The following is a 26,231-nucleotide window of genomic DNA, read 5'->3' on the forward strand; positions in this document are numbered from 1 at the left end:
TTCAATACTTTTATTTAATGTTCAGAAAACTTCATGGTTTTACATTTCAAGCAATCACTCTGTCCTACGTTTGTCCTCCAGTTTTGTGTTCTTTAATGAAATTAAAAGTGTTGGAAAGTATTTTGGTTCCAAGTTCATTCACTTGCTGATGCAACAAAAAGTATAAAAGACGATTTTTTTTGATTTTTATTCTACTCCAAACATTCCAGCGTTAAACTATAAAACAATTGTACTTGAAACCATTTATATACAAATAGTGAGGGCAAATGTCCACGTTTGACGTAAGTGAGTTGCAACACTCAAACACGTGACTCAGCTGGTGGATGCAGTGGAGATGACGTAAGACTCCAGGAGGAAGATGGTTTCATCCACTTGGTTTTCTGCTGAATCTAACCTGGAAGGATAAAAAAAGGGAAATGAGAATAGTGACAATCACCACATCAGAGAGATGACAAACATCTACTTTATATTGAACTGTCCCTACTTGTTGATATGAAGTCGTAAGGCCTCCAGCTGTTGCTTTTCAGGAGTGGTGATCATTTCCTCAACCTCTGTCAGCTGTTCAGGCTCCGCCCCGCTGGCCTGCAGTGATGCCAGGATGGCCTCAATTCGCTGGGATTTCTCAAGTAGACGCCTGTCAGTCAAGTATAGAAGTGAAGCAATTAGGCTATTGGTCTGTTGTGCAACATTTAAAACAGTTCACCTGGCTTGCACGTGCACTAAATAAACAATAAACATGAGGATATGAGACACTCACTTGCTCTCTTTGGTCTCAAACAGACGTCTCTCTATGAGGTTTGCCACCGTCTGCACAGACAAATGTACAAATAAATAGAAACAGAAAGCAGCGTGGACACAACAGATTCACTTATGTTCATTATTTTACCTTGTAGCAGTTCTGCAGCAGCATCCTAGCGGTTGGCAGTTGGTTGACGGTGTAAAGATAAAAGGTACGAGAGGGAGCGTAGTCAGGAGTTTTGGGGACTTCCTGTGCAATAAAACCAGAACAAATATTCATCAAACATGTGTAGTGGCCAGATGGTCATTTTTTTTTTAATTAAAATGTGCCTACAATATTGTTCAAAACACAACCAGTAATAAAAGATTATGCTACAACGTTGTAAAAAAAAAAAAAAAGTCTCATCCACTTAGTGCGTCTTAAAAATGTGCGCCAAATAATTACCAAAGTAGGTTTTTGGATCAGATGTTTTTTGAGAATAAGCTTGAGGAGCTTTGAAACTAATAACAGGCAGTTTGTGCTGTGTTCAAGAGCCTGAGGGGCTGAACTAAAATCTTTAGTACACTTTGGAAACAGCCCAAAAAACATTACCATTTCTTCCTTCCTCATATCAAACTGCTGAGTCATGGGTCTGAATTGGGTAACAGACAAAAAAGCAGCCCACCGTGCTGTCACCTACGGGTTTGGGAACTGCTGTTTTGAAGGCTTGACTTTATATATTTGGAAGAGTGGGCCTGTGCGAGAGGTCATACACTTCATGATCACCTCTACCTGCAACAATAGCTGTCCGTGTTCGTGTCCATGTCCATTTGTGCATTTCTGACTATAATTATAACACTTAATATTATTTTTTTCAATTGGTAATCTAGAGCAGGGGTCACCAACGTGGTGCCCGCGGGCACCTGGTAGCCCGCAGGCAGCCAATACGGTGCCCGCGGGCACACTTCTCTTCAACTCACTTGCATGTATCCGTATGATCGCTCAGTAAAATATCTTTGATATTGTTTATAAAACTTGGTAATCGTTAGGAGTAAGCACTGGAATTAATGTGTATGCAGTTGAATGCATAATATTAATCATTTAAATGGTAAACAAACAAAAAAATATTATATGGTAGCCCTCCATATTATTTTTTACGCTTAAGGTAGCTCTCTGTCTCAAAAAGGTTGGTGACCCCTGATCTAGAGATTTCCAAGAATTTTGTTTGATTAATTAATCACTTTAATAAATCTGACATCTGACAGATAATCAAATCCAGAGTGTGCCCCCTTGTTGTGTGCTGGTCCTGACACAAAGTTAATCTGCAGGGTTGTCAACATGGATTTTTAAAATCTCAAAAACAACACTGCCAAAGTCAACACAGATTGCAGAAAGCAGTTCAGCACAGTTCTCAAAAAAGCTATCACAGTATTTGGGTGTTCTGTAAGAAGCTGCAAATTCAACATACTGAAAAATGACCAAATGATATTTTCTTGCACTTCAGGGAGTCACTGAAATATAGGAACGGGTAAGTTGGGTAGTTTTGTCACAAACTTGCATACAAATGGACCCGTTCTTGTAATCAATGGAGTCGCCCCCTGGTGGCCATTCAATTGAATATACTGTAGGTTTCAGACTACATCTTTTTTTTTCTGGTAAGAACTCAATCAAAAACGTGAAGCACACATACCTGCAGTTGGACCAGGTTCTGCGAGAGCAGCGTGTAGAGCATGTCTTTAGCTTCCTTGGCTGGAATCATGGCAAAATCCTCCACCTGCTTCTGCTCCAAGTGACGTTTCCTTAGCAACAGGCGGAAAATACGTGCTGACCGGGAGCCAAACCTGATGACAGTTAAGACAATTTGATAAATTTTTTTGATGACAAAATAACCACACAAACATAATTCAATACGCACACACCCACTGACTCACACTTACCTCTCCTGAACCACAGACTCGATCGTGGCTCGTGCCAGATTGGCCAGTGCTTTGTGAAGATCTGAGCGATGAGTTAAAAAAAACAAAACATCCACATCTTTGTGTGTCATGAATTAAATGGTACAAACCAGTGAGACGTCTCTGGCTTTGATAAAGAGGATACTGACAACGTACATCCCTCCTCCACTTTCACCAGCCTTCCCCACAAACTCCATCTGGAAATATTAAAAGAAGAAATAATAAAAACAGTAACTGTGGAAATGTTGAAAATGTTATGTGTGGATGCGGAGGTCATACCGGGTCATCCACCAGCAGAGTGAGGTACTGGTCTAAGATGGGTCTGGAAATGTTGTAGTTGCTTGGGAGAGACCGGAAGATCTCGTTGGCTGAGAGAGGCTTTGTGCAGGTGGCTGTGGGCGAGGTCGTTACCTCACTCATCCTCAACATAGTCCTCACAATCTCACTGCTTGTCTATGTTGGAATAGTAATTAAAAAAAATATATTTTTAAAGAGGTTATAGCATGTATTCAAAGTTTCCAGAATAAATACCTCATTAATGTATTTGTATTCATGGTTTAATGACAAATAAACTTGTAAATGTACTTCTTGAAAACCCAGTCTCCATATTTAACCCTGACCTGGTCCAGTTTGTTGGCCACTGCAGTGACGATGGCCTGGTCTCTGAAGTGAAGGTGGAATCTCTCAAAATTCACCTGCCAGTAAATCCCCTCGTCACCATGTGTCTGAAAAAAAGAGGATCAGACAACACGTGAACGGGAGCAAACACTTTATGAAAGTAGAGAAAGGAGAACAATGAGATTAAATGAATTTAAAACACCCACCTGTGAGTCTAATTTGGGTTTCTTTGCATTCCTTTGGTCCTCGCCCTCCTCAGTGGCGAGCTGGCGCTTGCCTCGCCCTGTGAGTGTCACATGTGGTACCCTGTAGCAGTCAGGAAAGCTCTCGGCTGTGGGCACTGCGGTGCTAGCAGGAGTAGCTGGTTTTCCTGGAGCAGCTGGTGTAGCTGGAGTACTGGTGTCTTTTGTTCCTGCCTTAGGCAGTGGAGGGCATCGCTGAAGAAAATGAGTCTCCACCAGTTTGGAGAAGGCATTAGACACTTCACTGTAATCCATGCTTTGTCCCTCTACAACAACAGGAAATCATACAAATCTCACAAAAAGGCTTTGCATTATAATTACATCATCAAACATAATTAAGACCCAAGTTGTAGAAAAAAAAAGCCACAAACAATTTCTGTTTTTAAATGTTTGTTGTTGTTTTTCATGTTATTATGCTACCTCTGGTCACTGTGAACAGAAACAATGCAACATGTTTTATATGGTGAATACTTCAAGTGAAAACAGGCTCTGCCATGCAATAGTCAGACCAGACTGAGGGAGCATTTGTGTGTACGATAGTGCAGGGGCAGGTGGGGGCAGGGAGCGTACATCCCGTCAAACTGTTGAATGGGAGATATTTTTGAAGCAGGGTTGGAACTTTTTGTTTTCTTTGTGTTTCCAGTAATACTCCAACCCCTTTGCAGCCATTTTGCTTTACTAGCGCACTGTTGTTGTTAACTAAGCCTCTGTCTTGACATAAAACAACTCACTTCCTGTGTGCAACACGGGACAGGAGATCTAAACACTGAAAAACAGGGAGACGTGTGGAGCTGACAGACTTCCTCAATTGTGTAAACATTCAATCATGATTTGAATTAAACCGGCATTTGTTTAATTTTAAAGGTTAAACACTACAGTATTTAAATCATTTCTAATATGACTCTTAGAGGAGTGTGTGAGTGAATGGTTGTTGGTCTCTATATGTGTCCCTGTGATGGACTGGTGATCTGTCCACCGTGCACCCCACCTATCGCCCTATGTCAGCTGAGATTGGCAAAGCACCCCTGCAACCCTCGTGGAGGATAAAGTGATAGAAGATGGATGGGTGAATCTTAGAGGTGGCTTCAAAGACCAAGTAAAACAATACTTTTGGGAACATTAAAAGTAAACTCTTTTAAGTGTGGATTTTCTGTTTTGAGTAACTCCCATCACGAGCAATAGACTGAAATCCAGGCTTCTAAACATCCCATCAGGGCACTTTGAATGACATCTATGTTTTTCTACAGTCAACATTTTCAAACGGTCAACAAGACACGAAATACTGACCCTCCATGTTTTGCGTGAGGCGGTCAGCGACTGTCTTAACTGTGCTGCTCAGGGTCATGTGACCTCTCTGTAGCAACTCCTCTATGATTAGCTCTCCAGTGTCTCCATACAGGGTTTTCGCAGCGTAGATGTAACGCGGGAAGCGCAGAATTCTCAGAATCCGATTAGAGCATGTCTGATACTCTGTGGGACTCCCGGGTCCTTTACGGCCTGAGCTGAACACGCAGGCGCCATGCTGCACAAGCACACACAGAGACTTCTTTACCTGCATTGAGACAGAAGAGGGAGACACAAAACCTGATCACTAATCAGATTGAAAATGCATTTCTATTCTGCACATACCATTTAGGCAACACTCATATTGTGCTACAACAATCTAACATGAATAGCTGTACTGTGTAGTCTAGGTTTCTGGAGCAGCAACTGATCTATGACTTGAGCTATCATGCAACTACAATGTAGAATGGGTCAACTGTCAACAGTGTACATAATTATATTATCAATTATATGATGTATGACGACATTCACATGGCGTGAAGCAGAGATAGTAAAAACCTAGAGATAGTTAAGAAGTGAAATAGTACCAGGTCCAGTGAGGTGCCAGTCTCATGAATGATGGTTCTTAAATTCTGTGCTCCATTTTTAAGCAGGTGTGTTCCCACTTTCTCCACAACCTCTCCAAAGTGTTCCTGCAGCAGCAGACCACACAGACGCACCTCCTGGGCTGTCATCTGCATGGACACAAACGCACACAGGTGATTTAAGAGCTTACATTTAGACTCAGTGCAAGTTTTCAGACCTATTTTTAATGTACACTTTGAGCACAGCTGAATCTGTACCTCCCAGTACAGTCGCAAGTGTGTTATGGCTTATTCATTTTAGCTCCCTAGCTAATGTGGACCCTGCAGATATAGTAGTGTAGACTCCTATTTCTGGTACTGTAGCCAAGTGTGATGGACGACATGACTAAACTTAAATTAAACCTAAATCCCTTCCTTTACCTAGCTGTACCGTTCAAAAGTTTGGGGTCACCTATGCAATTTTTCCAAGTTTTCCATTAAAAGTCACACTTTTATTCATCAAAAGAGTTGCAAAATGAGTAGAAATTATATAGGCAAGACATTGACAAGATTAAAAATAATGATTTTTATTCAAAATAATAATTTTGCCCTTTAAACTTCTGCTCTCGTCAAAGAACCAGCAAAACTGTTTTCAGTTCAAGGGTTTTCTAATCATCCAATAGCCTTCTAAAGCGAATAAGCAAACACAATGTACCATTAGAACACTGGAGAGATGGTTTCTGGAAATGGGCCTCTATACACCTATGTACATATTCCATTGAAAACCAGGCGTTTGCAGCTACAATAGTCGTTTACCACATTAACAATGTATAAAGTGTATTTATGATTTATTTAATGTTATATTCATTGAAAAAAAGAGCTTTAACTTCAAAAATAAGGAGATTTCTAAGTGACCCCAAACTTTTGAACAGCAGAGTGAGTGAGCTGTTCCAAAACACTGTTCACAACACATTTTGATGAAGACCATAAAACACATTGCAGTCATTCCTGAGTGTGAGTGTTTTTTTGTTTTTTTTCTATTCAAAATAATATTTGCCATTAGGAAATAGCAGCAAAAGTAGTCAGATATAATGATATATTATGCAGAATTTTGCTCATCATTGTTTAAATTGTGAAATTAGTCAAAATTGTTGTCATTGTCAAAAAGGTGGCTCAACATAGAAGAGTTTGGGAAACACTGCTGTAATGTATTGACCTGGCAATTGAAATATTCCATTCAAACCCCCTGCAGCTACTGCTGCAATTGACCAATTTCAACCATGCTAACCACACAGCATACAACCAAATGCATAAATAATAATGACATTTAATGTGTAAACAGGAAATATAAAAAAATCATTATAACACACAGGTAAAGTAATGCCTCAACATGGTCTTTGTAAACCCAAATTCACAGCATGTTCCTTCATGCTTTAGTAACTTGTATAAACAACTTTAGGCCACATTTCAACTCACGCCTGCTTTCAATGGGATATGTGTTGTTTAACATAAACTTAAGTCCTTATGAACAAGTATAGGGTAATTAAAAAATATTAGAAACGAAATAACTAGCATTTCTAAGCCAGACTGTTCTCATCACTTTTTTCTACATTAGTGTCTTTAACATTTATTTCATTATTGTATTGAATAATACCAAACTTGTCTTGTCTGGCATTCATGTAAACAGCAGTATTTATCATACAGAATTCAACAACGCAGCTTTAATACAATTATAAACAGCCAGTTAGGTCCGTTTTGGGGTCGCCTTTCTACAAATAAACAAAAAAGCAGCACACAGAAGAACTACTAACGCCACTGAACACAACGTAAATGTTTCACAAACCTTTCTCGACAGAGGTTTTTAAGCCTCCACTGAACACATGCTACTTCTCGTTGTCAACACACAGCACTTCCGCTCCCCGTCTCCTCGCTCGCCCGGGTTTCCCCGGTACAGGCGCGGTGCATGCCGGGCTGGAGGCGGACAGCTGTCGTCGGTTCGTGGAGGACCGACGTCAGAGTGTTAGTGCTGCTCTGGGGGAAGATGGCGGAGGCTGCGGCTGTTTCACCGCATCGATTTTTCTGTCACTGTTGTAAAGGAGAAGTAAATCCCAAACTCCCGGTAAGACAGACGCATTTCTCTCCTTTTCTGTGACGCCGTCTTGTTTCATACGTGCCGTTGACAAGTCAACATTTGTCCGAAATAGCGTTTGTATCGCTTGGTTGCTACAGCTAAACCCTAGCTAGCCTGTTAGCATCTAGCAGCGTTTGTTATCGTTTACTCACTAAATAAACTCCCGACACTGATGAATGTCTCTATTTCAAAAACGTAAGTCATTCGCACCAAATTAAGACATGTTTCAGATTATACGTTAATGTCCATTAAGTCAAAACACTGGACATTTAAGAGCAGCTCGGGGGTTGATGTTAATTTACACAGAACAACACAAACAGCTCAGAGACAGAAGATCTGTTGTTGTACTTTGTCATTTATTCGTGTAAATCTCTGCATTATTAGCTGATTGACACCAGGATGTTTTCGTTTTCAGTTTGTCCCTGGAAAAAAAACATTGTTGGTATGTGGAGTTGGGGAATTTTCGGGAATATTTTAGTTTAGTTTCAGTTTTAAAGTCAAAAGTGAGAGCAAACGTGATTGACGAGACTGATTTGTTCACAGATTTTAATAACTTTTGAAGCTCATATTTTTTTTTACTTTCAACAGCTACAGCAGTAGAAGACAGGTGTTTATTAAAACTGTCATCATATGTGTGTGTGATCGTTTGATTAGTCTTTTAATTATGGGCTGTTCATTCTGCTCCAAATCTGACTGTACCAGGGTATATACATTTCCACATGTGAATATTTATTGGGTTTCAATTCCATCATCATTTATCAGGGCTGCTACAATTAATCAATTCATGTATTCTTAGTTGCTAATTTGTCGCTAGTCACTCAAAGTGATTAATTAAGAAACTTTAGTGCATTATCGTTTTGGTTCATTTAATATTAATGCGAATGTCCTGTCATTTTACCAATCAATCAATGGCAAGAAAAATAATAATTCATCGTTAAAGTATACAAGACAACTCGCAATAACTCTTCTTTAATTTGAAGTCCGATCATTTGTGTTCCAGCAGATTCCTGCAATATTTATAGTTTCATTGAAAAGCCAAATTCACTGGATATAATCTAAAATAAACGGTGGCGACTGTATTTCAAGTATGTAGCACAAATCATAAACAGCTCAAATCCAGCAATTATTGTGTTTTTGTTTAATTTCTTATTATATATTACAATATATACAATATATATCTTGTCTTGTGTCCCAACTTTATATCAAGATATTCGAACATAGTCTGTAAATATCAAGCTATTATTTATGAGCTGTGTGTTGTCTCCTATTCTGAAAGTGACAGAAAGAAAAAGTGTGACCATCAGTCCACTAAATTGTCTTGTTGTCAGACAGATTTTTTTTTATGGTACAGCAGAGGGAAATTCCTGCCTGCTCTGTCACTGACTCTTAACCGGCCTTGTCTTAGGCTCATTCAGTCTTTGGAATGAGCCGACTGACTACATCTGACTGACTACTTCACACGACTACATTATATTACGTGGATTATCTCTCAGTCCTGTATTTCATTTACACAACAGAAACGATAACTTTAGTGTGGATGACATTCGGCTGCCATTTTTCACAACAATCCTTTTTTTGTGTGACTCTATTTTTCTAATTTTCTATCAGAATTTGTTCAATCGTAATGTTCGCTTAAGGTTGTTTTCATAATAATAAATGACTCTAAATAGAATACAACACATGATAACACACACAATGGCTAAAATGTTTGCGACCTACTTTTTTTGTAACGTATGTAAAAAAAACAGGTGTCGGTCTAATCTGTGTTTATTAAGTGAACCCAGGTTGAGAAACCCAAGCTCAACATTAGTGGACAACATATGAACCAGCCTGAACAAAGAAGTGTTTCCATGTTTTTGTTTTTCTATCTCAGTTGTATCTAAACGCTGCTCACTCTAGGTGTGGTTGGTAGACCAGCTCTTCCTCCTGGGTTACATTCATAAAAACAAGGGCAGCCATACAAATTTATGTTGAACTTTTGAAGACACCTTGTCATAGTAAAGAATATGATTGGTTGCTGTATCTTCAGTGTTTTTGTATTTATTATTTGTACAGTACACTGATGATAATGACAGACCCTGTCACCAAACAAAGATTTTTATTAAGAAACAAATTATTTAATCATCAGAAAGGTCATCTGCTGCCAATTTGATCATCACGTTTTAAGAATAGTTCATGATTATCCAGTGAAATTTTCAAGTTTTGACAATTTGTCACAGAATAAGAATTAAAACGACACTGCCTTGCAAAACTAAATGTAATATATATTTTTTCCAAACTTGTGTTGTGTGCCTCTTTTCTAGGAGTACATCTGTCCAAGATGTGATTCCGGGTTCATAGAAGAAGTGACAGAAGACTCGAGGTAAGATACTTTTCTTGATCTACTGTCAGTGTAATTCTAGTTCAAACTCTGACTGCTGGACTGTTAGATGTTCTCTTGAGTTAGGAATTTTGTGCCAGACTAAACTGGGCAATAATTCAATAACAACATGTATCGTTATATAATGTTCCTAAAGTATCAGTATAATAAAAATGCAATATGTATTGGTATAACGTTTGTGCAGTGTGCAAACACACTTCAGGTCATAAACCTTTTTTGAAACTTTAGCTAAATGGTATTTTCAATTATTACTGAGGAGGAAAACGGAACCTTGAATTATCTGATATTTTAAAGTGATAATTATTGATATCAACTGATTTGAAATGTTTGTATTGTGATAAGGCTTCTGGCCATATCGCCCAGCCCTGTTGATGGTCAAGTGGATGTTTCTGATAGTGTCTTTTGTCCCCTCAGTCTTTTAGAGGGTGGATCAAACGGGCTAGATGACACAGCCACACAGTTTGCAGAGGTACGAGTTGATCAGAGGGGTTTTTGGAGAACAGGGTGGGGAGGAGGGTAAAGAGAAAAAAAAATGTTTTTGTAAACACACTTGGTTTTTTTTCCCCCTCCCCTACCCTTTTCTCTTCTTTTACTTTCCATTTCACTCCTGGTCTTTGTTTAACTTTTGCTTTCTATAATTTCCCATCATGCTGTCTCCTTCCCTTTTACCTAAAACCCATCTTTCTTCAAACCTCTACCTGTTCCCTGTCCCATCTCAACACCCCCATAGCTATGGCACCTGCTGTTACTGGAGCGGCCATTTACAACAGAGAATGACACCCCTGACTCAGAACCTCGGCTCCCTGGAGGACGCCTGGGAAGTCTCAGTGACCTGGGGGGTTTGGGAGGGGGACCTATTGGGGGGTCAGTCCCAGCAGGCTTAGGCGGACCTATGGGGGGTCTACTAGGAGCCGGGGATCACTGGGGACCGGGACGTCCTCCTCGCCTACACAGCCAGAGAAGATACCGGTCCAGAGGCAGCAGCAGGCCAGACCGCTCGCCCGCTGTGGAAGGGTGAGTAACTGTCTTCATCAACATTTTCTTGGCTTCCCTATCTGCCATGCATACTCCCACTTATAACGACAGCGCTATTTATGCTCCTACAATCCTGACTGTTATTTTCGGGGATGACATTAACTCTTGTCTATTCTCTCTTTTTCTCCACCTGCTAGGATTGTGCAACAGTTTCTCGCTGGGCTCTTTGCCAACTCTGGAGTCTCTGGCTCTCCTCCGCTGTCATGGTAAGGTGACTTTACAGAAGCATCTCAGAGTCACAGTCACAGTGTCAGTGCTGTTTCTTATCAACTTCAGTCATCTGTATCTTTTTAGGACGGGGATGCTGCACTCTAACCCAGGGGATTACGCCTGGGGACAAGGGGGGTTAGACGCTGTCATAACACAGGTAAACCAAATTGTATATAATGACTTATTTTTGTGTTTGTGTCACCTTTGAATTTGTATTCACTTTGCTTGTGTGTGTGTGTTTGTGAAGTTACTGGGTCAGCTGGAAAACACAGGACCTCCTCCAGCAGAGAAAGAGAAGATCTCTTCTCTCCCAACTGTCAATATATCTCAGGAACAAGCAGGTAAGAACAAACACATTTCAGTATTCCTTGTGGCTGGAGTGAGACAATTGGTTAAGTTCTCTTAATAAATTGATTAGCTAAAGGACTAGTTAAAAACAAGCGATTTAAATTACGCCAAAAGTCACACAACCTCCCTAAAATCCTGTCAAAATCAAAGTCAGTTGCTGTCCTCCTGTGTGAATTAGACATTATTTTCGTATATATTATACGCTGACATGTCTAAAGCTGTGTACTCTCTCGTTAAATTTGGCTAGTCACATTTGTTAATATGTAAATATATGACGCGAGCCTCACATACACTCCCTCTCAATCTCTGCTACTGCTCCCCTGCACTGGTGCTCCATTTGTGTTGTATTGTATGATGCCATAACCACTCAAACGTGAGTTGTCTGACTGAAATGCTTACTCGTTAAATGTCTGTGCACACTGTGCAGCATTTGGATACAGCATGACCGGACTCTTGTGTTTATATGCTGCTGCAAAGAGAAGTCTCTGTAATTGTTTCGCTCTGGGACGAAATGTTCATTAACCTTGAGCGTATCAACCTGTTTGTTCTATAAATAACTTTCAGATGACGTCCTTTTAGTCTTTCACCTCCTGTAGTTTATTTTCCCCAAGTTCTACTTTGAATCGTGACTTTGTCTTGTGTGTCCTACATTTCCATTGAGCTGTAACTGTTCTGTCAGATTTACAGCCTAGTGTTTACAGGCTTGTTGATCTGTGACTTATTGGGATTAATGAAAGACGGTGAGCTTTTCTCCAATTCGTTTTATTCATCAGCTAGGCCAACCTCTGTATGTTTATTTTGTCTTCAATCTCTGCTCAGAAATATTAAAGCTCCCATAGAACGGAAGTACCAATTAACGCTGCTTTTGGTGTGTATCTGCGCCATTACCTCGTTTATGAAGCCCTGAATGTTTGAAAAAAAAACGGTTCGGGTACGTAAACAGCATTTCTCCTGAACAGCAGATCCTCCTCCTCCGGGCACTAGTCCGGGCACATCCGATTGCGATAGTGTCTTCTGACTCCAAGTCATAAAAGGGAGTGCGGCGGGGTCGTGACGAAGCCATTTTTAAACATTGTTAAAACAATGTTTTAATAATGAGTAGCAGTGCATCCACAGTTCCAGAAGCGGGAGCTGCACTTCTGAGAGCTGGTGTTCTGATTACGTCACTTCCAGGTATTGGCCAATCACAAGAAAGTTGAGAAAGCTCTCGTTGGCTGGCCAATCACAACACAGTTCTGTCTTCTGGGGGTGAGATTTCAGTCTGAAACAGCACGACTGACGAGAGCTTCAGTAAGGAGAGATTTCTATCGACTCATTTACAGCAACTAGGAGGTTTTTGACCATAAAAACAAGTTAATGTATGCAAGTAAACTTAAAGGGACACTGTGTAGCATTTATCGGTTTATATAACTCAAAATCCACTTTTTTATACATATTATGTGCTCCTGCATTGTCTAGTCGCTGTATAATATTTTGTGTTTCATTTTCGTAGCGTTTCAAAAAGTCATGTAAAATAACATGGGCCGCGGTTGCATAGCCACTGTTAGCAGCGAGACGCCATGTTTCTACCGGAGCCTGTAAGGACAAACGCGAGAGAACAAATCAAGCGTCTCTTTACTTGTAGCGGAAGTCCCGCCTCCTCTCTCTCCGCTTCGTCTGCTACGGCCGTGGTAGCTCGCCCTCTCCCTCGCCTCACGAACCTCATCTGCTGACACGGAGAAAGACGACGAGGACGACATTTTACCAGCTGCGGATACCGTAGCGCTCAGGGAAGGGAGGGGGTGAGCAGAGGAGCATTCTTTGTTGTAAATTTCAGCTTCTCCTCTAGATGGCACTATAAACTACTTACTTCACCTTGAAGAAGACTTGAGGTTCTGATGATTCAGTGCTTCCAGAAGAAAGTGACAGATGACAACTATTAGAAATGACATTTAATGATGAAACATTAACAATCATGTGTATTGTTTCTTCCTGTAGACTGCTGTATGGAGTGTCCAGTGTGCAAAGAGGACTTCACAGTGGGAGAGCCAGTCAGACAGTTACCCTGTAACCACTTCTTTCATTCAGACTGTATAGTGCCATGGCTGGAAATGGTGAGTCACAACAAAGAAGGAAAAACTTGCAAGAAGATACTACATATTGATACATGCAGTGTTGACCGTATTGACTGGATGCAAAGTTGTAAACATACTTGGTCATTCACATGGAACCACAAGTGAACATTTACGGGGTGATACTATCTACCTTTCTATCTATATATGTTAAACTCCACTGTCTGTGACATTAAGGAGAAATCTTAAATAACGGCTAATAAATGAATATTATTGTATAACTGCACTGTGGGTTTTAGCAAACTGGTTTCAGGTTTATTTACTAAATGTTTACAGCAGCATACTATAGGAGTATGTTGCTATGTAGCATGTGGCTCACGATTGGTGTGTTTCCACTGGGTGGAACTTTTTGGTTCGGCACGTGTTTTATTGCGTTTCTATTCGGAACCAACTGTTCCATTTTACAGTACCCTTCCCTTGGGGTATCAGAGGAATGCTACGGTGCATTTTGGGTGGAGCTAGACCCCATGACAGTCGGCTGATTGGGCAACAAAAAAAATCGCCATTCCCCTGCGACCGGTGTGTCTTCAACGCCCGCAGTCTATTCTCTTACAAAGCATGATGTCTTGTTGAGACAAACGAGCTGCTGAACGTCCTCTGTGTCGCGTTTGATGTCGTACAACGTCACGCCACAAATCTCGCCGATTCAGCCATCAGGCACAGCCCATATCCCACCTACCAAGTAAAGGTACTGTTTTCAGTCAAAATTCAGGCTTAATAGAGGGCTTTACCGTACCAAACTGCACTGTACCATGAGGGAAACGTGGTTTATGTTAAGAGTCATCACTGGCTTTTCCTTCTCTCACTAAATGTATTACACTATAAAACAATGTGTAGAATGTTAGCAGACATGAACTTGGTACACGTATGAAGAAATCAATTGCTTAATACTAAGCGTACTATTTGTTGACAAATGCTGACACTCATTGTCGTATGTTTGGTTGACCAGACGCTAACGAATACAAGCAAGTCATCCATAATAAAATATAAAAAAAGACAAACATAAGAAGGCGACTTGTGTGGGCAAACTGTCTTCAGCTAAATGTTGTTATTTACGTTTTCTTTTTTTTTGTCTTTGGCCACACAGCATGACACGTGTCCAGTGTGTAGGAAGAGTTTGAACGGTGAAGACAGCAGCAGCAGCCAGCCTCCATCAGAGTCCCCCTCCCTCTCCATGGACCCTCGCACACAGGACAGATGGTCCTTCTGAGACACCCACCTGTTTCAGCCCTCAATTCTCCCTGCCTACATTCAACACTGCACCCAAGAAGACAAAAACACTTCACTGCTTCCGTCTTTTCTTCTATTTTGCAGTCATAATCATCTCAAGTCTAATTTTTTTTTGTATTTTTATTTTCTATTTCAATGACTTTCTCCTCGACCTTGTACAGATTTCCAAACAGACGTCTTAACAGTCGGTTGAGATCTGCTAGGTGTCTCTTCTTTTTGCCTGATAACAATATCAAGCCTACATTTTTACGAGCAAACTCATTTTCATTTTCCTCCTAAAAGGCACTGCTACAAAACACAATTATGGGGAAATTCTAGACTTAATCTTAAGACTTAATTTGCCTGATGATTCGCTGAAACCTGCAACTGAGCCCTGTACGGCAAACAGGAATACATTAGAGTTTACATGCACTCTTGGCATCTACAGAGTCTGGACCTAACAACATGGACACCGGCAATAACCGTTAATTTTTTAACACGTATCATGGAGATGTTGTTTGAGCGTAGTATAGTTGAGCGATTGCATAGTAAGGTTGATGTTATTGTGTCCATCCTCTGTAATGCTATTTAAAACAAGAGACTTTATTCAGAATCACATTAAGTTGCTGTTAAATGGTAACAAATGTGTAAGAATTGGCATTAAAGCTTGGATTCCTGACACCATTTAAGATGTTTCTACATCAGGTAAAAAAAAAAAAAAAAAAGCTAGTAAGGGAATAACATGAAATATTTTTGGAGCCCAACCCATTAACTAATGCTTAAGTCATAATCTTCCCGGTGTATATATCACAGATGAGTGGCATCACCGTCATTTTTATTCCTTTTGTTTATGACCGTGTTTTGTTTCACATTTTTATCACTTTTTGATGTAAATAATTTTAGTCCAACTACTTACGGTTTGCAAAGGAAGACAAAAAAACAAACAGAAAAAAAAAACCCAATGAGAATGGAGACACAAATGTGAACTATCTGGTTATTGAAACTGTATATTATATATATGGGAAAAAAATGTCTATGAGGTATTAATAAATGACAGAAAACCATCTTCTACCACTTTATCCTCCACATGCAGGGGGTTGCGGGGGTGCTGTGCCAATGTCAGCTGAGATAGGGCGATAGGTGGGGTTCACCCTGGAAAGATCGCCAGTCCATCACAGAGACGCAACCATCCACTCACACTCACACCTACGGTCAATTTACCTAATCTGCATGTTTTTGGACTGTGGGAGGAAACGGGAAACCGGGGAGAACGTGCAAACACCGTCAACAAGATGTGCTTTCAAATTTCAATATTTAATAGCATCAACAGAAGGCAGATACAAACTGTAAATCATCCACACAACTTCTTCTTCAGTGATTTTGACATGAGGACATTCAAGCATCTTGTTACCAGGAAATTAAACGCATCAGTTCCGGTGATTTGCTACATCAGTTTCATATGAGCTGGTGCACAGAAAACACTTGCGACGTGTAGATGAAATCGAGGTTATTTTAAATAATTAACAAACAAAAAAAGCATCTCAAAAAACAATTACAGTCGTTAATTTGAAATAAGAGTTCATTTGAGCAGCCTGCCGTTAACAGAGAAGTCGAGTAGCTGCTCCTTCAGTAAATAATTATTGAAATGCATGTACAATCCTTATGAGGTGACTTATGGTTCATGAAATGCACATTAAGTCTGACCTTGAGTTTATTATCAGTGCGTATTCCATGCAAGTGTGAGCAACGAATGAGCCGGAGCAGTGGAGGTGATGAAGCCCACGTCAGGATCCCAGACTTCAAACTGGATCACTGATGATGACCTACAAAACACACACACACACAGGTTGGTGCAATCCATTATCATGTAACTGACGCAATATTGTCCTTTAGCCTGCAAATTTTGTGTCTTTTTCTTGATTTTTTTCTCCAGGATGTATGTTTTTGGCCCAAGGAAGAAATAATAAGATGTTGGTGGTGACCTGGATATGGGATTTTTGTAAAATAATTGTTACAAAATATTCTGTGTAGTTTAGTTGAATTCTGATTCTGATTCTGATTTCGATTGAGCAGTTTTGGCAGAGGTTTGTGCGCTCCGAGTGCTTTCTCTTGTTGACTATTCATTCCCAAAATCGAAACGCCCACACATTCAAACCAGAAGAGTACCTGTTGAGTAGGATAAGAACTACTGATCCATCAGGTCTGATGAAGGCAGAGTATTCCAGGTCAGTTGTGTGACTTGCAGACACCCCCACTCTCTGAGACCCCTCCCACAGGAACTTGCTGTTTGATAAAAGAGGAACTCCTCATTAAACATGTGCCTCTTGAGGATGAAGAGGTGAAACAGGACATGCACAGTGAACAAAAAAAAAAAAGTCATGTACAACCTGAAATGGGCCATGCTATAGAAAGTTGGCTGTTTGTAGAAGACGTCACGCTTTGCGTCCACTATGACGGGGCTGTCCACAAAGTTCTTAACCCAGTTTGGCCCTCCGGTCTGGTCCAAAGCCAGGTTCCAGTCGGTCCAGCCCACCACATAATGATTCAAATCCTGCCACGGAGCAAACACCCACAGTTTAGTTTGTGGTTGTGTAGGACTGGAGTTTGATAAGGACAACACATCTACATAAACAAATCCCTCCTGACTGGCAAGATGTCTGGAGGCCGAATACATCCATGCAAAATGGACGGAATGGCTGGAGTCCAATTTTCTTTGAGAGAGGCAAGACGGAAGAAAGAGAGAACACTAGTTCCAGCTTGCTGTCAAGGCCCGCAGGCTGTTTCTGGAGAGCGCTGTGTAAACCCGTAGTGCAGTATCCAGCCAGATGACTCACCTTTCTGCTACAGCTCACAGCTTGTCAAATCTCACATCAGTTACCGCAGATCTGACTGAACACGTAAAAAAAAACCCTCATGCGCGAGATGATCTCACCTCTAAAATGTCATGTGCGTACTGTTCAGCTCTGGCCCAGCTCCCCAGCTTCACGCCTCTGTCGAGCGGGCTCCAACCAGCACAGGCCTCTGTGCCAAACAGGTAATACTCTGGATATAGATGATGGGTGACTCCCAGGCTTAGCTCCGCTGGGATGAAGCTGTCCATGTACCAGTGGACTGCCACGCCATGAATGTACCTTCCTGCATGAATATCACTTAGGACCTGCAGAGACGAGGTAAGGTGTCCGTGAAAACCGTGTTTCCACTGAAAGTGGCATCAGTGACAGTTAAAGGTGCATTATGTAATAAATCTAAAGCAACTGGCCATAAAATCCTCCTAATATGTCACAGAGACTCAGGAATAATGTTCATATAACAAACTGAACTCACCAACAACAACAGTACAGCCAAAATATTTGCATTAAAAAAAATCTTTTGCAGACTGCAAATCATGTTTATGTTTTGAAATCATGTTTTGGCATGTGGCGCCACCTACCGCCGTCTACCAATCATTGCAGTCAGTAAATTCTCAGCTGCAGAGCAACCACGAGTTGCCAGTTACGTCAGAAAACCCAACCTAAAAGACCTCGGTATTTTGAATTTGAATGTAGTAACTGTTTTTGGCCACATTCTTACATATGGCACCTTTAGGGCATTAATTACTGTTTCCCAAACCCAGTTTATTGTCATAAAGAAGCAAAGTAACCAGAAAATATTCAGTCAGGAAGCTAAAATCAGACAAGTTGATGTTGCAAAAACGCATTTTCTCCCTTTCACTGTGTTAATACTCTGTAGTAAAGAATTATGGACTGACACAGAGTTTCCTTCTGTTTGGGATCAGTTATGCGCGTCTAAAAATATGCCTCAATGACACACCACCTCATCCTCAAACTCTAACAATATAAAACCCCCATTGTCTCAGAGCAGCTGAATTTTACATGAAGTCAATCCTCATTTTTAAACACTTTTCATTCAATCATCATCATCAAATTTGGCAATGTGGATATTAACACGTTTTCCTGTGGGGCTCACAAAATCAGAAGAGAATTTGGTGCTATGCTGAAGAGTCCTGCTTTGGTTTGTGCATCACTAGTGCTGCCTCAGATTTTAAATAACTTTTCCATGGTCCCCCCCCCCCACCATCTCTGACCTAAGACTCACCACTTTAGCCCAGTGAGGCAACAGCAAACGGTTGTCATCCAGTACGAGGACGTGAGTGTTTGGGAATGACGAAGCATGCAGAGCCGGGCCCAGGTCCAGGGCCACCCAGTCCCGCTGCTCCTCAGGCTTGAAGCCCAGAGCCTGGAAACTGCAGCGACACCAACTTTTAACTTGTCAGCTTGCTGTGAAACCACGAGGGTGATTAATATAATTTAATATGAAAATCAATCACAAAACTATTCAAGGAGGGGACCTGTAGTTTGTCAACATTCCTGCAGAGGGCTCGTTCCCTGTGGTCACAGCCCAGAAGGTCAGGTTATATTTAGCATATTCCTCGAGGAACCTGAGAGGATCGATTTAAGCACCGTCAGAATAAACACTTTGATGATATCAAGCGTTACCAACACGCGACGTCATATCACCTGATGTAGTACTGAGCCCATGTTTTGTGCTCCTTGCCGCCGGGCCGGCCCTTCAGGGAGCCCTTCCCTATGAGTGCACCGTTAGTCTTCATCCAGGCGGGGGCGCTCCAGGCACTGGCCAACAGAGAGAGAGGGCGAGGAGACATGGCCTGAGCTTTCTGCAGGAGAGGGATCTGAGGAGAGGAAGAATAGAGACTATGGAAAAGGAGTGAGTGTGTGTGTGTGAGTGTGTGTGTGTGTGTTGGGTAGTGAGGTAATTTTTACGGAGTGAGGACATTTTGGCCGGTCCTCACTTTGTTTTCATTGAAATCACTTCCTTAGGTTGATATAACATGCTATACTCAATTTGTCAAAAATTTTAATTTTGGACGACTTTTTTCAAATTTTGGACCATCATTTTTTTTTTAATTTTGGACCAAATTTTCTTTTTCAAATGTTGGACCAAATTTTTTTTTTCAAATTTTGGACCAAATTTTTTTTTCAAATTTTGGACCAAATTTTTCTTTTCAAATTTTGGACCTATTTTTTTTTTCAAATTTTGGACCAAATTTTTCTTTTCAAATTTTGGACCAAAAATTTTGGGTAAATCTTTTTGTATCAAATTTTGGACGACATAGTATAGAATGACGTTTTTGTCAAATTTTGGACCAACAATTTTGTTTCAATTTTTTTTTTCACATTTTGGGTCAAATTTTTTTCAAAATTTGGGTCAAAATTTTTGTTCAAATTTTGGGTAATTTTTTTTTTAAAATTTTGGGTCTAATTTTTTTTTTCAAATGTTGGAAGACATCGTATAGTATGACGTTTTTGTCAAATGTTGGACCAAATTTTTTTGTCAAATTCTTTTTTAAATTTTGGTCGACATAGTATAGTATGATGTTATTGTAAAATGTTGGACCAAAAATTAAAAAAATTAAATAAAATCGAAAAAGTTTTCCAGCCCTTTTTGCTCTGGGGCTCCACCTGCAGACATTTTATGGTACTGCAACCAGTAGTTCTTTGTAGATGTCATTCATGAAGTAGATATTTGTAATTGTGTTGATTTATAAAGTGGAAATGCTGGTCCTCAGTATGCAGCAAGTACAAGAATGTGTGTGTGTGTGTGTGTGTGTGTGTGTGTGTGTGTGTGTGTGTGTGTGTGTGTGTGTGCGCGTGTGTGTGTGTGCGCGCGCGTGTGCGTGCGCGTGTGTGTGTGTACTCATTTTTGTCATCTCTGAAGAGCTACTTCAGACTTTTTCTGGTATAAACACTGACTTTTTTTAGGACCAGTAGTTCCTGAGGACCAAAGTCTAGTCCTAATGAGTGTGGCTCGGCTCAGGTTAGGGTTAGGTATTAAAGGTGCATTATGTAATAAATCTAAAGCAACTGGCCATAAAATCCTCCTAATATGTCACAGAGACTCAGGAATAATGTTCATATAACAAACTGAACAGTACAGACAAAATATTTGCATTAAAAATAATATTTTGCAGACTGCAAATCATGTTTATGTTTTTGAAATCATGTTTTGGCATGTGGCGCCACCTACCGCCGTCTACCAATCATTGCAGTCAGTAGAGTCTCAGCTACTGAGCAACCACAGGTGGACCTCTGTATTTTGAATTTGAATGTAGTAACTGTTTTTGGCCACATTCTTTACATATGGCACCTTTAAATTATTCTTGGTAAAGTTAAAAAAAGAGGCTTCATTTAGGCTAAGAATGTGTGTGTATATGTTTTTCTATCCTCATGGGGACCCCAAAAAATGTACAAACCTATCTTTGTGTGGATATGTTGACCTTGTGGGGACAAGTTTAAAGGGCTTTTTCAGGGCTAAGACATGGTTTTAGGGTCAAGGTTAGGCACTTGTGTTGTGATGGTTAAGGTTAGAATAAGGGGCATTATGTCTGAGGTTTCCTCACGAAGACAGAAATACAAAACTGTGTGTGCTTGTACACAAATGTCAAGCGAACCTATCATTGTGAGGACATTTTGGCTGGTCCACACAACTTTAAAAGTCAGAGAAAGAGACGGGGCACCTTCATATTAGTATCCTCCAGGGCCAGAGAGAAGTTATCTAGGTTGTAGTCTCCAGGTGTGTCGGCGTAGGTGTACAGACGGGTGGAGAAGTCACAGCTGGCGATGGGGACGCGCACGACGCTGTAGCCGATACCTGCCAGAGACACAGCATCGGTGAGGCAACAACACAACAGCATTTTTTTTACATTCAAACACTGATCATAAACATGTTTTTACGTCTTCAGATTTTGTGTGTACCCGTGTTTAGACATACTACAATACGTCCCATTGTTTCTCATCTCGGAAGTTTACCGAGTTTTACTCGTTTTGTGATTGAATTGAGAAAAACTTTACTTTGACCACCTTCTATTTAGTATTCATAACAATGAAATTGACAATTCTATGAAATGTTGTTTATTCAATGGAGCAGCGATACTGTACAACTAAATGCCATCATAATTGCACACAGATACATTCGTGTGTGTAATAAACAATTTATTGAACATAAATTAACTTCTTACTAGTGTTTACTACCCTTAAGCAGTGAGGGCCATACCATGACATTTATGTAGATATATATTTAGAATCTAGCCTTATTAAAGTAATGCATGATAATTATCGTGACCCCAATAACCTTCTTTATATGAACACCAGTTTTACAGCCTGAACTAACTATTTTCCAATACACTTTTTTGCTGCGTTTGCATATGAAAAATGTATAATAACGGTACAAATAGTACAACAGCATCTATGTTATGTGTATTTCGCATACTTTTATGATGCTTTGAACTCTGCCGCTGCCGACATAACAGTGTCATCACACAAAGTCATGTTTTTTTATGACAGGTTTTTTATAGCAGGTTCTTTCCAGCCACAGTCAGACTGATGGCAACAGATAATAACGAAAAGGAAAAATGTGTCTCGCTCGTGCAAAAAGCATCTCTGTACGATCATAAGGTTTTATCTCTGTCACACGGAGACTTTCTGCTGCAGTTTACTCTCCGTTCATAAGCACGCGTCATACACAGTCATTCCTCTGTCCTCGTAACTCGCACCATTAATAAGGAATACAAATTATTAGTTTCCCAATCCTGGTCCTCGGGGAACAATGCCCGGGATGTTTGAGATGATGACCTGCTCCAACACACCTGATTCAGACCGTTCATTTGAATCAGGTGTGTTGGAGCAATTTTTTATTGAAAAATTGATTTTCCCTTTAACTTCTACTATTGCTCCTCTTGGGCTCCCATAGTTCTACAACTCCACAAAGGTTTGTGTTTGTTTGCACTTTAGGAATCATGTTTAAAAATCAATCGTTCAAATTAGGGATATCAGTATCAGCAGATACTGGCTTTTAAAAATGTAATTTCAGATATCAGCAAGCACACCAAGATCTGCTGATATTACTAATGACTGATAGGCTGAAAAAGCTTGAAGCTACCTCCTTGACTCCTATGCTAGCGCCCCCTACGGCTATTACTGTATCGATGCCTGTTTATTTTGCACATCGAAGATATTGTATATCCACATCTGCTGCCACGTGAGTATGAAAAATATTATGTTAATTTCACTACAGAAGAGACAAAATGACCTCTGTAGTTGGGCCAAAGAAAAGATGTATCGGTATCGGCCCAAACATTGCTGATATATCGGCATATAGGAAAAATATCGTGCATCTTAAAGGGGAAATAAGTAGTTTATAGTGCCATCTAGAGGAGAGGCTGAAATTTACAACAAAGACCTGCTGCTCTGCTCACCCCCTCCCTTCCCTGAGCGCTACGGTATCCGCAGCTGGTCAAATGTCGTCCTCGTCGTTTTTCTCCGTGTCAGCAGATGAGGTTCGTGAGGTGAGGGAGAGGGCGAGCTACCGCGGCCGTAGCAGACGAAGCGGAGAGAGAGGAGGCGGGACTTCCGCTACAAGTAAAGAGACGCTTGTTTTGTTCTCTCGCGCTTGTCCTTACAGGCTCCGGTAGAAACATGGCGTCTCTCTGCTAACAGTGGCTATGCAACCGCGGTCCGTGGTCATGTTATTTAACATGACTTTTTGAAACACTACGAAAATGAAACAAAAACTATTATACAGCGACTAGACAATGCAGGAGCACATAATATGTATAAAAAAGGGTGGATTTTGGGTTATATAAACCCATATATACTACATATTGTACCTTTAAGTTAAAAATAAATACAAACAATGTCTTTGTCATTAGTATAATAAGAAACAAAGGCCATATTACCCGGCCCCAATTTTTATACAAAATCTACACTTCAATTGATGTGTATTTGATTGGATTTCAAAGTGTTTATCAAAACATGCCTACGATCCCCTTCTGCTACACTAATGACAAGTAAAACCTCTTGAATCTTGCGTTGCACTGGTTCCTGCAAATATTGTATTTTACCTTCACTGGAAAAATACTGTCTCAACAGCTGGTCCTGAGCAGCAGCAGAGAGGGACAGGATGTTGACAGCCGCCGCGTCAGTCATGGCTCCACCGAATCCCCTGATCTTCTGGTAATTCTGGTAGGGAACGATAGTCAACCTGAGGCCTGACGGCCGAGAGACACGGATGAAAGAGAAGAGACCGCTCCGTACTTGCACCGACTCCACTGACAACCCTCCACAAAGCCCCGCATCACTCACCTGCGCCGCTGCCGTTCACCTGCACCCGACCCGCGTCTGGTTCCAGTCTGCTGCCTGCCATGCTGCTCAAGTAGGAGGAGAACTGTCCCGGTGGAGGAAGCGAGGCTGAACCAACGCTGTCACAGTAAGTGGCGTTACACTCGCACACCACAGAGTCGTGGCCAAAGCTTCTGGCAACACATTTGCTGATGTCTGTTGAGAAAAGGCAAAGCAGTTTCATCTATAAAACACTTTTTAATCACGCCAAGGTGCTGAGGAGGAGGAGGAATAAAAGTGATTAAAATGATTAAAAAGTTGAAATGCATTAAACTACTAAACTAAAGAATACAAAAAAAAATATTAAAGCTGCCATGCTGCCAGCAGGTGGCGCTATGTCCTTGACTTAGTTTTCATGGGATGATGTTTTGTGGGCGGGTCATGAAGTTTCGAGCCGATTGGTCAATGTACGGCAAAGTTACAGGGCACTTCCTGTTTTGTGGCGGATGGTCGAAATTCGCCAAAATTGTGAGCGTTGTTGTGACCACGCCCCTTTTGAATCTGAGAGACCTTTTGAGAATTTTTCATCTTTAATGTCTTTAGTGCAAATTAATGTTTTTTTTTGTTTTTTTAAATGTTGGTATGATTAACGTGCTCAGATGAATTTGTTCATTTACGAACCGTGCAAATCACCAAGACGGACGCCAAATTCAACATGGATGACTTCCTGTTGAGTTGAGGTCATGATCTCAATAGACTTTTTTTTAAAAATTCGTCTTGGGTTGTGTGACAATGTTTCCACCAAGCTAATCTGACATAGGGCTGGGCGATATATCGAAAATTTATCGTTAACAAAATGTACGACGATAATCTGCGTCATTTTGCCGTTATCGATTCATTCGATAATTAAAAAAAAAAGAAAACAAAATAAAAGTGTTTTTGGCTGTGTGTGTAGGTAGACAGGCTACTTGTGCGTTCATGTCCCTTTAAGACACTCGGACACATATATCAGGCAAATGGTCAATTATGCAAAGTAGGCGATGACGTCATTTAGCAACTTCGAACTTATCGTCTATTTATCGTTATCGAGGTGTGCTGCTCAATATATCGTGATATTGATTTGAGGCCATATAGCCTGACATAACTTCTAGAGCTGAAACGGTTAATCGAAGCTTTTTTCATTATTAAAACAAGATTAATGATCGTTTTAGCTTCTTGAATGTGAATATTTACTTGGTTTCTTTGCTCCACATAACAAAGAAATCATCAAAACGGAATCATTTTGGTTTGTGAACAAAACAAGATTTCGAGAACATCATCATTTCCAGCTTTGACAAACACTGATCAACGTTTTTTTAACATTTTCTGACATTTTATGGACTAAGCGATTCATTGATTAATCGAGAAAATAATCGACAGATTAATCGATTACGTAAATAAACGTTAGTTGCAGCTAACTTCATCATTTTAAACTCACACAAAGAAATGATATTCAGACGCCTGAATATCATGATTTTATTAGGTTTTCTGCATATATTACATATCAGGACTTTTACACAAAATTCCAGATTTTTTTTAGACTTTCAACACCCTGTATACACCCAAATACAAACTCAAAATGAACACCACCTTTTAAATGGTGTGGTGAAGTAAACCGAGTGAGCACTTCTCATTTTTGGGGTCTCTTCAATCACAAAGCTATTTGTTGTGAAATAAATAATTATATACAATTTCAAGCTTTGTATCAACAAATTCAAGCACTTTTGAAACCTGGAAAGCCCATAAGTAAAACTTAAGTTTGTTGTTACCTGCAGAGAGAGTCACTCCTGTTGTCAGGTAAACAAGAATCAGAAGAACAGCCGGTGGCAGTGACAGCGCCATTCTACCTGTAAACAATGTTTAAATGAGTTCAACATGGGGGTAAAACTGGCTGTAAACAGTGACTCAGCTGCTGTTTGTATATTTATTTATTTATGGAGTTGACACAAACACATAAACACTGCATTGTTATAGTCGATGACCTCACCTTGTAGGATCCTGACACACACTCTGACATCACCAGAGAGTTCACTTAAAGACATCTGCACTCAGACATCACACATTTACACATGTCTCCTCTCTCTTCCACGACTTCCTCGACCGGAACTTCTGACTGTCACGTCATGTGACTTTGCACGCTGTCACGTGACGTGAACTCCCTTGCTACAACCAGCGCTCGCAGACAGAGGGCGCTGTCCCTTTAAAGAGGTTGTGGAAAAAACAATCAACGACAAAATAATTAATAACGTTTATT

At 40.4% G+C, this 26,231-nt stretch overlaps 3 protein-coding genes across 3 annotated transcripts; 1 reads left to right on the top strand and 2 right to left on the bottom strand.

Annotated features, from left to right (window-relative positions):
* Positions 1 to 259: 259 nt before the first annotated feature.
* polr3c (polymerase (RNA) III (DNA directed) polypeptide C) lies at positions 260 to 7,282 on the bottom strand. Its single transcript, XM_083893403.1, has 13 exons — positions 7,224 to 7,282; positions 5,405 to 5,551; positions 4,821 to 5,085; positions 3,498 to 3,799; positions 3,294 to 3,398; positions 2,953 to 3,126; positions 2,819 to 2,870; positions 2,656 to 2,716; positions 2,409 to 2,559; positions 887 to 988; positions 758 to 807; positions 485 to 634; positions 260 to 394 (listed from the first exon to the last, which is right to left on the bottom strand). Exons 2-13 carry the CDS (start codon positions 5,549 to 5,551, stop codon positions 313 to 315), a joined length of 1,641 nt encoding a protein of 546 aa, XP_083749529.1. The 5' UTR covers positions 7,224 to 7,282; the 3' UTR covers positions 260 to 312.
* A 61-nt stretch (positions 7,283 to 7,343) lies between these two features.
* Positions 7,344 to 15,802, top strand: rnf115a (ring finger protein 115a; the record flags this gene model as incomplete). Its single annotated transcript, XM_083890533.1, has 9 exons — positions 7,344 to 7,499; positions 9,815 to 9,873; positions 10,306 to 10,360; positions 10,622 to 10,905; positions 11,064 to 11,132; positions 11,221 to 11,293; positions 11,384 to 11,477; positions 13,462 to 13,577; positions 14,683 to 15,802. 9 exons carry the CDS (start codon positions 7,344 to 7,346, stop codon positions 14,803 to 14,805), a joined length of 1,029 nt encoding a protein of 342 aa, XP_083746659.1. The 3' UTR covers positions 14,806 to 15,802.
* Positions 15,803 to 16,142: 340 nt separating this feature from the next.
* On the bottom strand, positions 16,143 to 26,091 carry gba1 (glucosylceramidase beta 1). The gene is made up of 12 exons (XM_083898337.1): positions 25,965 to 26,091; positions 25,747 to 25,824; positions 23,963 to 24,154; positions 23,722 to 23,868; positions 21,340 to 21,473; positions 19,322 to 19,494; positions 19,153 to 19,242; positions 18,900 to 19,047; positions 17,737 to 17,961; positions 17,192 to 17,355; positions 16,971 to 17,087; positions 16,143 to 16,627 (listed from the first exon to the last, which is right to left on the bottom strand). The coding sequence occupies exons 1-12, from the start codon at positions 26,017 to 26,019 to the stop codon at positions 16,522 to 16,524; spliced, it is 1,629 nt and encodes a 542-aa protein (XP_083754463.1). The 5' UTR covers positions 26,020 to 26,091; the 3' UTR covers positions 16,143 to 16,521.
* Between the last annotated feature and the right edge of the window lie 140 nt (positions 26,092 to 26,231).

The sequence above is a fragment of the Microchirus variegatus genome (genome assembly GCF_963457635.1).
Source record: "Microchirus variegatus genome assembly, chromosome: 1".
Taxonomy (NCBI): domain Eukaryota; kingdom Metazoa; phylum Chordata; class Actinopteri; order Pleuronectiformes; family Soleidae; genus Microchirus; species Microchirus variegatus.